Source organism: Oryzias melastigma, linkage group LG21 (assembly GCF_002922805.2).
Source record: "Oryzias melastigma strain HK-1 linkage group LG21, ASM292280v2, whole genome shotgun sequence".
NCBI lineage: Eukaryota > Metazoa > Chordata > Actinopteri > Beloniformes > Adrianichthyidae > Oryzias > Oryzias melastigma.
Window position 1 is genome coordinate 18,849,445 of NC_050532.1, and position 12,129 is coordinate 18,861,573.

Genomic DNA, 12,129 nt, shown 5'->3' on the forward strand with positions numbered 1-12,129 from the left:
AATATCTTATTAATACTTAACAAGCACACCTTAATATAAACCGTTACCATACAGTTTAAAGGCATCTGTAGGTTAATTAAAACTTCTTAAAAAAGCATCTATGCTTCTGAGAATGTATTTCAACTGTTGACCCACAGTACACCTCAAACATGTCTGTGTAGATTCCATCAAAGCTAAAAGCAGTCAGCTGGACTTGTTTTTTTCTTTTCGTATTGAAGACGGTTCACCTCTTTTCTGAGATGCTTTCTCCGTTCTGAAAAACAGCTGGTCTATATGCTTCAAGGAAGAAAGAGTTTAAGACTTGAATGAAGGGTCACGTCTCCTACAACTATCTGAGAAAGCGTCTTGGAGAAGAGGTAAAACAAATCCAGGAATACAAGAGAAGCCAAGCAACTCCAGTTGACCACTTTTTTACCTTAAAGTGTGCAAAGGTGTTGGAAGTAGTTTAGAAAAGTCAAAAATATACAGTTTATTTAAAGGTGAATTCAAAAATTTGTTTTGTTTTTCAAGCTGAAGCTTTCTGAATGTTCATTTACGAACTAATTTATGAAAATCTTTCCTCTTTTTACTTTTATGGCACCTGATTTGTGAGCAGCAGATGAAAGGACAACAGTCTTTCAAAATAAAAGCTCGTAGAGGCTTTACAATACATTTTACCTTTGGACACCTTTAGAGCTCCTTAGTCTTAATAATTAGACAGCATTAAACAAATAAACATAAAACATGTTTAATGGATCTTGAAGGTGTGCTGAAGAAGAGACAAAACTGGACATTGGTGACTGTTTCTGAGTATTTTCTTCTGTTCAGAACATAATCACAGAGTTTATAAAGCCACCAAAGAGAAATCCCCCAATGACAGGTTCAGGTGAAATGTGCATTTTACATATGACACTGTGGAAGTACAGTATTAGGAACAAACACACTGCTAAAGAGAAGTTCTGAAATATTGTAAATGTAAATAAAACTCAATTCAAGTGTACTAGAGTTAAATGAATAAGTATTTCTGGTGTATAACTCATGTAACCACTGTAAGAAAGAATATTATTATACCAGATGGACTGTATCTTTCTAAATTGTCCATAAATATGGAAAATTTTACTGATTAGGAATTTTATTTTGATATATTATTAAATCTAGGGATGTTTTTCACTCTGTGAGCTTTCTTTTTTTGTTATTAGTTCTCAAAATGGATAGGAGATTGTACCGCCAGTTTGAGAGCAAACATGAAGCTTTTAGGCTAAATATGCTCCGATTTCAGCAAATCCCAGGCGTGTAAAAAAACTAATTGTGATCCATGTCTGATTCCATAAGTATATTGTTTTACTCTCCTTATGCCTGTGCAGGATGTGCAAAACTTTAAAAAATAAAATGAAAGATTGCAAACATAAATAAACAGTCTTGGTTGATAGTTTTAATGGTCCTGGAGGAGCAGCTCTGCTCTCTATGTAAAACTTCATACTTTTTTGTTCCTTTGGCCCACTCTCTTATTTACATATCAAGGGCTCATATTTGGACAAAAGCAGGCTCTAAAGGGGAATGCTTGTCCTGCTTTCTGCTTCTTTGAGACGTTACAAAAGACCACTGGCACCTTTTGAATGCGTCCAAAAGCAGCAATGCAACAAACATGCTAATGCAGAAGCAGCAATTAGCCTGGGCTGGGGTCAAATGATTCAACTCGGGGACATCTGTCCTGACTATCCGGGTCTGAACTGTGAGAACTGAGAGGACTTGCAAAAAAAAAAAAAAAAGTGTGGATGCTTTCGAATTATAAGGGGGAAAAGTAACAAGCTTCAGTTTTTTATAAATAAAGCGAGCCTTTCCACTGGCTGGAGATGAAACTAAAATGTGATGTGCCACTGCTTAGAGTTGAGCGTTGACCCCTGAGAGTCGGTTCACCTTGTTAAGGGTTTGAGTGCAGCTGGCGTGGAGACAGAGAGCGATGGGGAGCAGCAGAGTTCAGGCTGCATCTGAAGAGGGTTTGTCTCTGAGTGCGTGTGGACGGCCGGGGTGCGGTGCAGCTGGTGAGGGACGAGGGGAGCGGCAGAGATGGAATTGATGCAGCTGCCGCATTGATAAAAGACTGATCAGAACTCACCTTTAAAAAAAAAAAAAATCCAAAAGCTGCTGGAAGTGACCCAGAGATCCCGATTAGTGCCAAAGTTTCCTTTGTGCAAATAGACTCAAATGAATCTAGATATTTCTGTCAAATTATATGGATTATCTGTTTAGATTTGTTAACTTGGGGCAGTGGAATTATTGTAGGTTTTCTCTGAACAGTAGATTAAAGAGATGCAATAATACTAATACAGCAAATTAGATAGTTTGTTCTCCTTTTGTAGCTATTGTTAGAAATCAAAGACATTAACAAACTGCTCTAAAAGAACATTGTTTGGTTTGATTCACTCCAAACTAAGGCATCTATTCTGGAAGGCTGTGCAATTTAGCGTCTAGTATGTAGGAGAGTGGCCGAGACAAAGCGACTTGTTTGTCAATGGCCTTTTAAGTGTGGTCCTAGTTCCCGAGAAATCTGGCTGAACAATTACAATGGTTAAGAGGTATTCAGCTGCAGGTGCATTACTTCCAGTTAGATATTAGCTGATGTCTGAAAGGGGGGAATTAGCAGGATGTTGTATTAGCCTTTTGTAGTGCATTTTGCTCAGACCTTCTTCATTTCCCAGTTTTTAATGCCGAACAGCAAGGGTCTGTGTGCAGCCATAATGCCCATCACACATGTAAATGGTGTGAAAGGGCTGCTCGGCAAAGTGTTCTCATGTCAATCCTTGTGGAAATGGATACAATGCAAACATTACAGCTGAACTAACCACACATTGCAGTGAGTAAAAAGTCTGAGGGACGGACGCCTTTTGTCTCTGGGGCTCTTTGAAAAGCGCACGGGCAAATTCATTTGACTGGGTTCACTTGGCAGGATTAGAGGAGAGGCCTCTATAATGTATGCACCTAAAGGTTCGTTAAGTTGGGGATCAATTCATAAGATTTCATCTCCCATTAGGAGGGAGAAATGCATTTATTGTGGCAACTTCATCACGTATTCATGGTTTAGCATAAGTAGTAAGTTTGAAGTGGTCTGGTAAAGGGGGCGGGGGTGGGCTCTGCTCAGCTGACACTTGTAATTGCCTGTTTTCTTTCTAAAAAAAAAACACTTGCTGGTTTAGCAGAAATTTGAGATCAGAAAGTTTTCTGTTCTGTCTGTTTTGATGTTATCCAGCCTGATGATGTCGAAGGGAAGATCCGGGAAATAATTCCCTCCGGGTTCACCTCGAACGCGGATGACTTCACCTCGCTGCTGGAGAAGGAGGCCAACTTTAAGCCCTTTGGCACCCTTCTTCACTCGTACACGGTTCACAACGAGGAGGCGGGAGAGTTCACCTACCAGATTCACAAGGTACCTGCATCTGACAGACTCTCTTAGCATCAGTTTTAAAGATCCACTCAAACTATACATGTAGGGCTGGGTATCGGTAATTCCAGAATCTATCCGATTCAGCAGAGACTGGATTCAATTCCTTTTTATTTTTCCACATTCCATTAAACGTTAGCATAAAGCTAGTGGACTTCAGCTTTATGTGGTAGATCGATTGCTATTTTTATGGGTTGATTATTGATCTATTAGGTTTAGATCCATTAAAATCGATTAATTAATTGTATCAACCCAGTCCTATATATAGGTTTTTATATTGTAAAATCATTCCCAGTGGTCTTTTAATTATAATTATGCAGTTTTTAGCCAAAATAATAAAAACATTTATTTTTTTTTAGGACATATTTTCTGCAGTGCAGCAGGAGCTCATTAGATATTCACCTTGAGTTGTGGGTGAGACTGTTGGTGTAGAATTTAGCATTGGCAAATTTTTCATCAACACTTTGGGCGAATCCGAATTCTTTCCCTACCCTATGGCTTCTCCCTACCCCTATATTTAGCCCTCCAAGCAGAGTTATAGAAAAATAGTGGCTATGTCCAAATTCCTACTCTAACCCCTAACTACTAAAAAACTATGTTGTGCAGGACTATATAGTGCCCAGGATTTTAAAAGCAGTTTTGACACCATGCTCACTACTTTACTTTTGTTTTTTTAAACGCCAGATGTGACATCACCGATTCCACGAAGTGAATATCTAATCAATACGGACATTTCACATCAGTTTGTGACTCTAATGTGTTCTGATGTTGAAAATGAGGATAGTTTGTTAAAAAATTACACTTAAACACGTTTTTTTTCGCAAACATTGTTCGACGCAGTGCATTGTGGTCTATATTTGCTAATATAGTGAGCATTGATGCACGCTAGTTTTTCACAAAGACTTCTGGGAAATTTCTAGTGTACTTGATTTTTTGAATTAGTAGATTTGGACAGAACTAGAAATGGCAAACGCACTATATAGTGCACTATGTAGTGAGGAGGGAAGGAATTTGGACATCTTCAAATTCCCACTTGATGATGTCATCAGCCGGTCAGCTAGGTTAGCGCGGAGCTGCTAGCGCTCAGAAATACATAACATTGGTTTTATAACTTTAAAAAGGTCATACTAAAACAAAAGTAATTACCTACATTTAAATATAAGCTTCTGTGCATCAGAACACACCCGTGAAGAAATGCGCGTTTCCCTCGCAGAGCCCTCCGTGGTGAGGTTTAGCTCTTAAAGAAACTGTTTTGGACACTCCTACCCCTCCAAATGCCCCTACAATTGGAAGGGTAGGAAGAAGCTGGAGGTATAAGGGCTTGAATTTGAATTGGTTTGTTCTTTGTTGACACTTTTTCCTGCTAGCTTATAGCACCTCACAAGTGCAAGCCAACATTAGTGTAGCAAAAAAAAAAAAAAAACGGCGAGCAATATCCTTAGCAATCAAGATATGAGCCAGATACCAACTCAGACAAGTCGATGGATTCATTTTTCTGGAAATGGATTTAAATCATCTGAAATGAAGGAGACGTTGGCCCCGCCCATAGCAGTTGATGCGCCACAAACCTGAGCTTTTTCAAACCGCGGGTTTTCATTTCCTCCTGATCAAACACAATATGAAAAAAAGTACTCAGAAATGCCGTTTTTATTGTAAATTATTTCATATATGTCCTCCATCATTAGAAAATGTGACCAGAGCATGTTAAAAACACCAAAAACAGAATTTTCATTGGAGTGTCATTTTTTTTATGATGGTGGACATTTATGAAGAAAATTAATCTCAAAATTGCATTTTGTTGTGACGAAAAAATGCTGCCCCATGCTCTGCTACACAACGGAGAGGGGAAGAGGGGTGGGGTTGCTCCGCGTGAAGGTTCCCACCCACAACAACAAGTTTTTGTAATTTTGGCTAAAAAAAATGACACAATCATATTAAACGATCATTGGGAATGCTTTTAAAATAGCTCAACAGGTGAACGTAGTGGGTCTTAAACATTTGTTTCAATCACTAAAATTATGTATTTTTTTCCCGGGGTCCATCCCAGGCGGAGATCACCTGTCCCGGATTCCGAGAGTACCACGAGCGCCTGCAGACCTTCCTCATGTGGTTCATCGAGACCGCCAGCTTCATCGACGCAGACGACGATCGCTGGGACTTCTTTCTTATGTGGGTGCCCTCCTTAATTGACACCAACCCCCCAGCTTTCAAACCAAAGCCTTTTTTGTGTCATTGAAAAACAAAGGCCCCCTTTGAGGCGCTTGTGACCAATTACCAGGCCAGTTTGATTATATTTCCCCCTGTAGGAGAATTGTTGATCAGGCAAGAGCTCCCTTTTGTGTTGAAAGCCCTTTTCAGATTTTTCAGGGGCAAGAGCTGAATTGAATACTGTTGTCTTTTGAAACTCCGAACAATGTCTTAACAGTAAAAAGAGCCTCTGCCAGTGTTTTCTTTACACTGGCACTTATTAATAGCGACAATGGGGAAAATGGACTGGAGTGATTTTTGAGGAGCTCTAACCCTTCTCCAACCCCTTCTCTTCCTTTAAGTTGCAGTACTCCAATTAAGTGCTTAATGTATTCAGGTTGTAGCAGGTGTACCAATCGGGGCCTGGCTGCTCCAACATGCTGACGCGGGGCATGCAGAGAGCCTCAAATGAACACTGTAGAAGAGCGTGCCTGTAATTGACCTGTTTGCCTTTTGTGTTTTATCTGCAGATTTGAAAAATACAATAAGGACGGGGAGACTCTCTACGCAACTGTTGGCTACATGACAGTTTATAATTACTACGTGTACCCAGACAAAACCCGACCACGTGTAAGGTAATTGCCGGGGCAGCACGTGCCTTCCCATTCATTTGTATAAGAAAAGAGAGGAAAATTATACATTTCTTTATCGTCTTCCCCCAAAAGCTCAAATTACTGGCTTATATAGCTCGCCATTCAAGCCCATTTGTGTTTCAGTATCAAACCACAGTGATTTGTATTTGAAAACAAGTTTACAGATTAGCTTTAGATGTGATGAATTAGTGCAACCTCATATTTTCTTCCTTCAATCCAATAGTTTCTGTGTAAAGAAAGCAACTTTGACATGTGTTTGTGGCTAATTTCAATTGACATTTCTCTCTTTTTATTGCCGACTTCTAACCGATCAGCCAAATGCTGATCCTGCCCCCGTTCCAAGGAGAAGGTCACGGAGCTCAGCTCCTGGAGGCAGTGCACAGGTTTTATTGCAGTCTGCCTAAAGTGCAAGATATCACAGGTGAGCATCTTTTTTCCTCTGTCTTTAATGTCACAGAGTGTGAGGAGAGAGGTGGCATAAATATTTCAGATTCAGTAATAGTCATTTCCCTGCTGTTGGAGTTCATTTGCTTTGAAACTTGTTGATTTATTTGGAAATCTTTTAGTTTCAGTCCAAAAATCGAAAAAGATTTTTGGACTGGTAGTTACAGTGAATCATTCTTATCCTGAAAACCGGATAAATCTGAGAATCCAGGTTTTGTTTTCTCGAGCAAACCATAATCCATCATCCACATTGCAAATCATTTTACTTTACTGTCTGAACTATTTAAATATTTCCACTACCGTTTTTATTTGATGAAAATTTCTTTAATGTTCTTTTCATTTCCTTTTTTTGCATTTAAAGTCCTGCTCTAACTGTATTGTTTCGTTTGGAAAATCGTTTCCAGTGGCCTTATGATTATGACGTTTTTAGCCAAAATCTAAAAACAATCGGTCGTTTTTTATAACATACAGCTAAGGAGAAAATATGTGAACCCTTTGGAAATACTTGGTTTTATGCATAAAATAGACACATGATAGTGTTAAAAAAACATATTTTGGTGTGATTTAGGAAAGCAATGTTTTCTCCAACGTTGTGATTTAGATTGAGATAAAAAAACAACAACACATATGTCCATTTCATACAGAAACTGAGGTACTTAGAAATTTGCCCCTGAGTTGTTGGTAGGACTTTTAGCACAAAAGTTAAAGATGAGAAAAATGAAGATGTCAATGGACTTATTTGTCTGCAAGAGGATAGATCATAAATGGAGCCAATAAGGGAGAGTTTTGACCTCCCATGCTGCGTCACAAACCCCAGCTTTTTCAAACCGCCAGTTTTCATCTGCTTCTGATCCAACATGATTTGAATGGAGGAACACTCAGAAATGCAGTTTAAATCTTAAATTATTTCATATGTGTCCTCCATCATGAGAAAAATGCTAAAAGAACATGTTAAAAACACATTTTTTTGGAGTGGGTTTTTAATTTAACAAAAAAATAAATAAAAGCAATTTTTTTCCACGATTTGATTCCATGGAATTTGCCATTTTTTTTTTGTTTTTCTTATGTCTAATCGACCTTATGGAAACTTTTTGAGCGTATTCTAATATGATCTGTTACTTTTCAATTCATAAATGCAAAATCAACGATGGTATCAATGAATCAAGTAAAAAAGTTGCAATTTTCCTCTCAATATTTCATGTTCTTATGTCTGTTTGCAGCTGAAGACCCTTCTGAGAACTACGTGAAGCTGAGAGACTTTGTGTTGGTGAAACTTTGCCAAAACCTGCCGTCCTTTGCTGAAGACAAGCTGCCCCAGGGCTTCTCAGCAGACATGGTCCAAGAGGCACAAGACAAGCTGAAAATTAACAAGGTGTTGCATAAAATGTAGTTTTAATAAACTGTCAGAGCTATTGAGAAACACATTTTTTGTCAGACATCTTTTATAGTGTAGCCTCATACATATAACAGTGTATTATAGATGCTATCCTACATTTGTAACATATTGCTTTACCATATGAATTCCAAAAATCATGTCAATCATTTTTTTTCCCCAGAAACATGCACGGCGAGTGTATGAAATCTTACGCCTGCGAGCAACAGACATGAGTGATGAAAAACAAGCACGAGAGTACCGATTAGAGGTGAAGAAGAGGCTCTTTGGACCGTACAGGGTGAGGTTATAATCATCACAGGCGAGTGAGGAAGCTCGGAACAGCTCTGATGATGACATTCGGAGTTCTTCTCTGCTGTTTTAAAATAGGTGTGCAGTCCTGCAGCTCCCGTTTGCATGAAATTACAGCAGTTTGATGGAGAAGACAAATACTACCTGTCCAGGATCAACTGGATCGGCTTACAGCCTCGTGTCGTCTCTTGTCTATTATGTTACCTTTTTTAATCAGCAGAAAAAAAATTGATCTTTAGTTCTGTGAAAATTGATAGATTGCCAGTGCCGCATTGTTGCGGCCACAATAGAGCGCACCAGGCGTCTGCGGTTTTGCTGCTGCTGGAGCTTTTTTCTATTCAGTCACATGTCATTAGTCAGCATTTGCATTTCTTTGGGAGAAATCATTTCACAAGCGTGTGTTTAAAGCACTTTGTCAAAAAGCTGCTGCTATTCAGAATTCTCTGCTTTTCTAAAAGCAGTGCATGTGTGTGTTTTTTCCCTCTCTGTTTACTTCTGAGTGAGTTTAGAGTAAAAGCTTGGGGAACAGAACCCATCTTAGAATTTGTCTTTATTCTGCGGTGGGAAACGCCGCATAGATCTGCGCACCAGAATAACTCTCAACATCCTGTTTGCTTATGACATTTTTCGGTTTGAGCCGCTCGCTGAAACTTTGCATGCCATCCATTAGAGAGTTTGCTGTCAGCGGGGTTACCGCATGTCTCGATCTGACATGGAAAAGGACCCATGTGGTAAAAGGGGAAGGAGGAATTCCTTGGGAGAGTGGCAGCGAAAGATCTGGTGACCAGATGCAGAGAGATGTTTTTTTTTTTTTTTCCTCCCCTCAGGAGATGTAGCATACAGTTAGTTAAATGGTAGCTGTGTGAACGTGAGAGGGATTTCAGACCCCAATTCCCCCCAGATCACATCTGCAAACACAGACATGCCGATTATTCTCATAATATACGTTCTTCTAAACAAAACATTCTCATAATTTCATAAAAGTATTACAAAAATAGGAGTTTATTAAAGATTCTACCTTTAGACGTCAAGCAGTTGCCCTCCTGTCATTCCTGTTTCACCTTAAACTGATTTGGAGTGATTTTCTTGTGTTACAGCGGCTATTTTCCAAAAAGCTGAAAAGGTGAAAAATCACTTAAATTGAACAGAAGGGCGAATTTTTATTTTTAGAACCATCGCTTTTTGAACAAGTACTATTTAGGAAGTAAATAAACCTGTTTCAAGTTCAATTGTTCTCTATCAGGAGCTGTTTCTTTCTGAGCTACAAAAAATTGGGAAAAGACCTGCAGTCTGCTGTGAATAATGAACAAACATTGACAGATTTGTTGATTCCTATCATCTTTTGACCTATTTTAAGTCTTCCCAGTGGTCTTTTCACTATGATTATGCAATTTTTATTCTAAAAAAAATGAAAAAATTTCTGGGACATAATTTCTGCAGAGCGGCACTAGTTCATTAGAAATTTTCGTCTGTGCGGCTCAGGACATCTTGATTGTAGAGTAAGTTTAGATCATAATTTTTATTTTATATCTGCTTACAAAGGTTTAGGATAAAAATATAAGGCATTTTAGACTAAAAGCAACATTTGATCAGCCCTAGCTTTAAAAAAACAAAACAAACTATCTTAAAAAAGCTTTTCAGTATTTAAAAACAGCAACAAATGAGAAATATCTGTTACTTTAATTTCTGTTTTAAGAGTTATTAATTATGAGTCATATTTTTTTCTTATTTTAACTCTTTCCTTTAAATTAGGGATTCACTTTATGCAATAAGAAGCAACGACCTTAAAAGTTGATCACTTTTATTATCCAGTCATTTGTCATAATATATTCCAGCAACACTGTAGTACTACTGCAGCATCCTGCAATACTTTACATGACCACAGTACTGTAATAACAAAAGAAAAATAAATTTACCTCAGACTTGTGAGTGGGACCGTTGGCGTGGAGCAACCCCGCCCCCTTTTTCCCGCCATTCCTGAGAGGGCGGAGAAGGGAGATTGTGGTCTACCCTTATTATCGACACCCCCCTTTTTTGACAGTAATCAACAATAAATACTCAGAAATGCAATTTTAATCTTAAATTTCTTAATATATGTCGTCCATCATCAGAAAAATGCCACAAAAATACCGTTTTTTTAATCAGACAGAGTTGGGACTTTAAGTAATGACAAACCCACAAGAGTTGGTGAAAAACAACTTAGGTAATGAACAATTCATAGAACATCAAAATTTTTAAAGGATAAACACAAAATGATGAAAATGTCCTAAACAAGAAGATTAGAAAACAAAAAAGAGCTTTTTTTTCAGGGACAAATCATAGACTTTCATGTCAAAAGCTAAAGCAGCTCAAGCCTCTGGTCACTACAGCTGCACATTTTTTAAAAACTTAAAATCCACTGGACCTCAGGAAGAAAATACATTTAATATAAATTGAGGAAGCTGATTATAGAAACCAAAGAGAGTTTTTTTGATTTTTTTTTTTTAAGCAAAGCAATAGCTTTATGTTCAGAAAACTCTCCCTACTGGGAAACATGGTGGAGGCAGGGTCATGGTTAGGGGTTGCCTTGGTGCTTTAGCTTCTTAAATCTGTGAAAATTTACCTGTCGAGGTATTCTAATACAAAATATGACTAGTGTCAAAAAACCTGGTCTATTGCAGGTAACACACTTTCCTACCACATGATGACTCCGATCAAACATCTGAAACATCAAAGAAGGGCTGAGAGAAGTTATTGGACTTTTCTGAAGATGAGTCCTGCTGATCCTAAATCCTGTGGAACATTTCAAGATGTTTTCCACTTTTGGACAGTAGTTCTTTTTGCTTCAGAATCTGAAATCAATTTTGCCTGATCACTCACCGTATAGATTGATTTTGTATCATAAATAGCTGAAATGTTGTTTTCATCCCTTTCGTTTTTGCAGAAGAACCAGAGGGAGCTTGCAAAAATGAAGAAATGCCTGCGGCCGGAAGAGCTGGTGTCCCACATGGGTCAGATGGACACTCAGACGCAGCACGAGGAGCTGGAGAAGAGCTATCAGGATGTGGTGGAAGGTTACAGGAGAATCATCGAGAGGATAGCCACACACGCCTGATTTCATTCATTACATCCACTGAGGAGCTTCCAGCGCGAGCTCTCATCTTTTACAGACTTTCTGCTCCAGCCAACAAGGAAAAAATCTGTTCAATCTTTCGTAGTAGCTAGGAAGGTTCCCACAGACAATGCCTGTCCGTTTCCCGGCCGAGTGTGACGCATTAGAGGAGGCGTTTCTGTTAGCTGTGCGTGAGGTTACATGTTTGATATTTCACAGGTGATACCAGGACCTCCATCCTGCTTCCTGTCCATCATTAATGTTTTTAAAGGATCTTCTGTCAGCTGCTCCCAGAGTGTTTTGAAGCACTTCATTCTGAAACTCAAAGGTGTTTTTGTATATTGTTCAAATGAGGTGATTCTTGATAAGAAAAATAAAAAATAAAACAAAAACGTAGTTTCTGTCTTAATTTAGAGAGATTGATCAGTAAATAAGTTTACTGAACACTCACACCTGCTACAGTCTGGAGTGTAACACATGCTTTTTTAATAAAAATGATCCAAAATGAGGTTGAAAGATTCTTCACCATCAATGCTGTAAGAGTGGAGGCACCGTGACGGCCTATCTGATGTGAGTTGACAATCTATCGCGAGGATTCATTGGCGATACTTGTATTGATTTAAAAAGATGACGAGATATTTATATTTATGTT

General features: G+C 38.5%; 1 protein-coding gene across 1 annotated transcript in view; it reads left to right on the top strand.

Moving 5' to 3' along the window:
• The window catches only part of hat1 (histone acetyltransferase 1), a 15,367-nt gene extending 3,498 nt beyond the window's left edge, over positions 1-11,869 (top strand). The window contains exons 5-11 of the mRNA XM_024287025.2: positions 3,227-3,403; positions 5,466-5,587; positions 6,136-6,240; positions 6,573-6,679; positions 7,923-8,074; positions 8,259-8,375; positions 11,310-11,869. Of these exons, the coding sequence (XP_024142793.1) occupies positions 3,227-3,403; positions 5,466-5,587; positions 6,136-6,240; positions 6,573-6,679; positions 7,923-8,074; positions 8,259-8,375; positions 11,310-11,480 (951 nt within the window). The 3' untranslated portion in view covers positions 11,481-11,869. The remainder of the gene's footprint in view (positions 1-3,226; positions 3,404-5,465; positions 5,588-6,135; positions 6,241-6,572; positions 6,680-7,922; positions 8,075-8,258; positions 8,376-11,309) is intronic.
• The last annotated feature ends 260 nt before the right edge of the window (positions 11,870-12,129 follow it).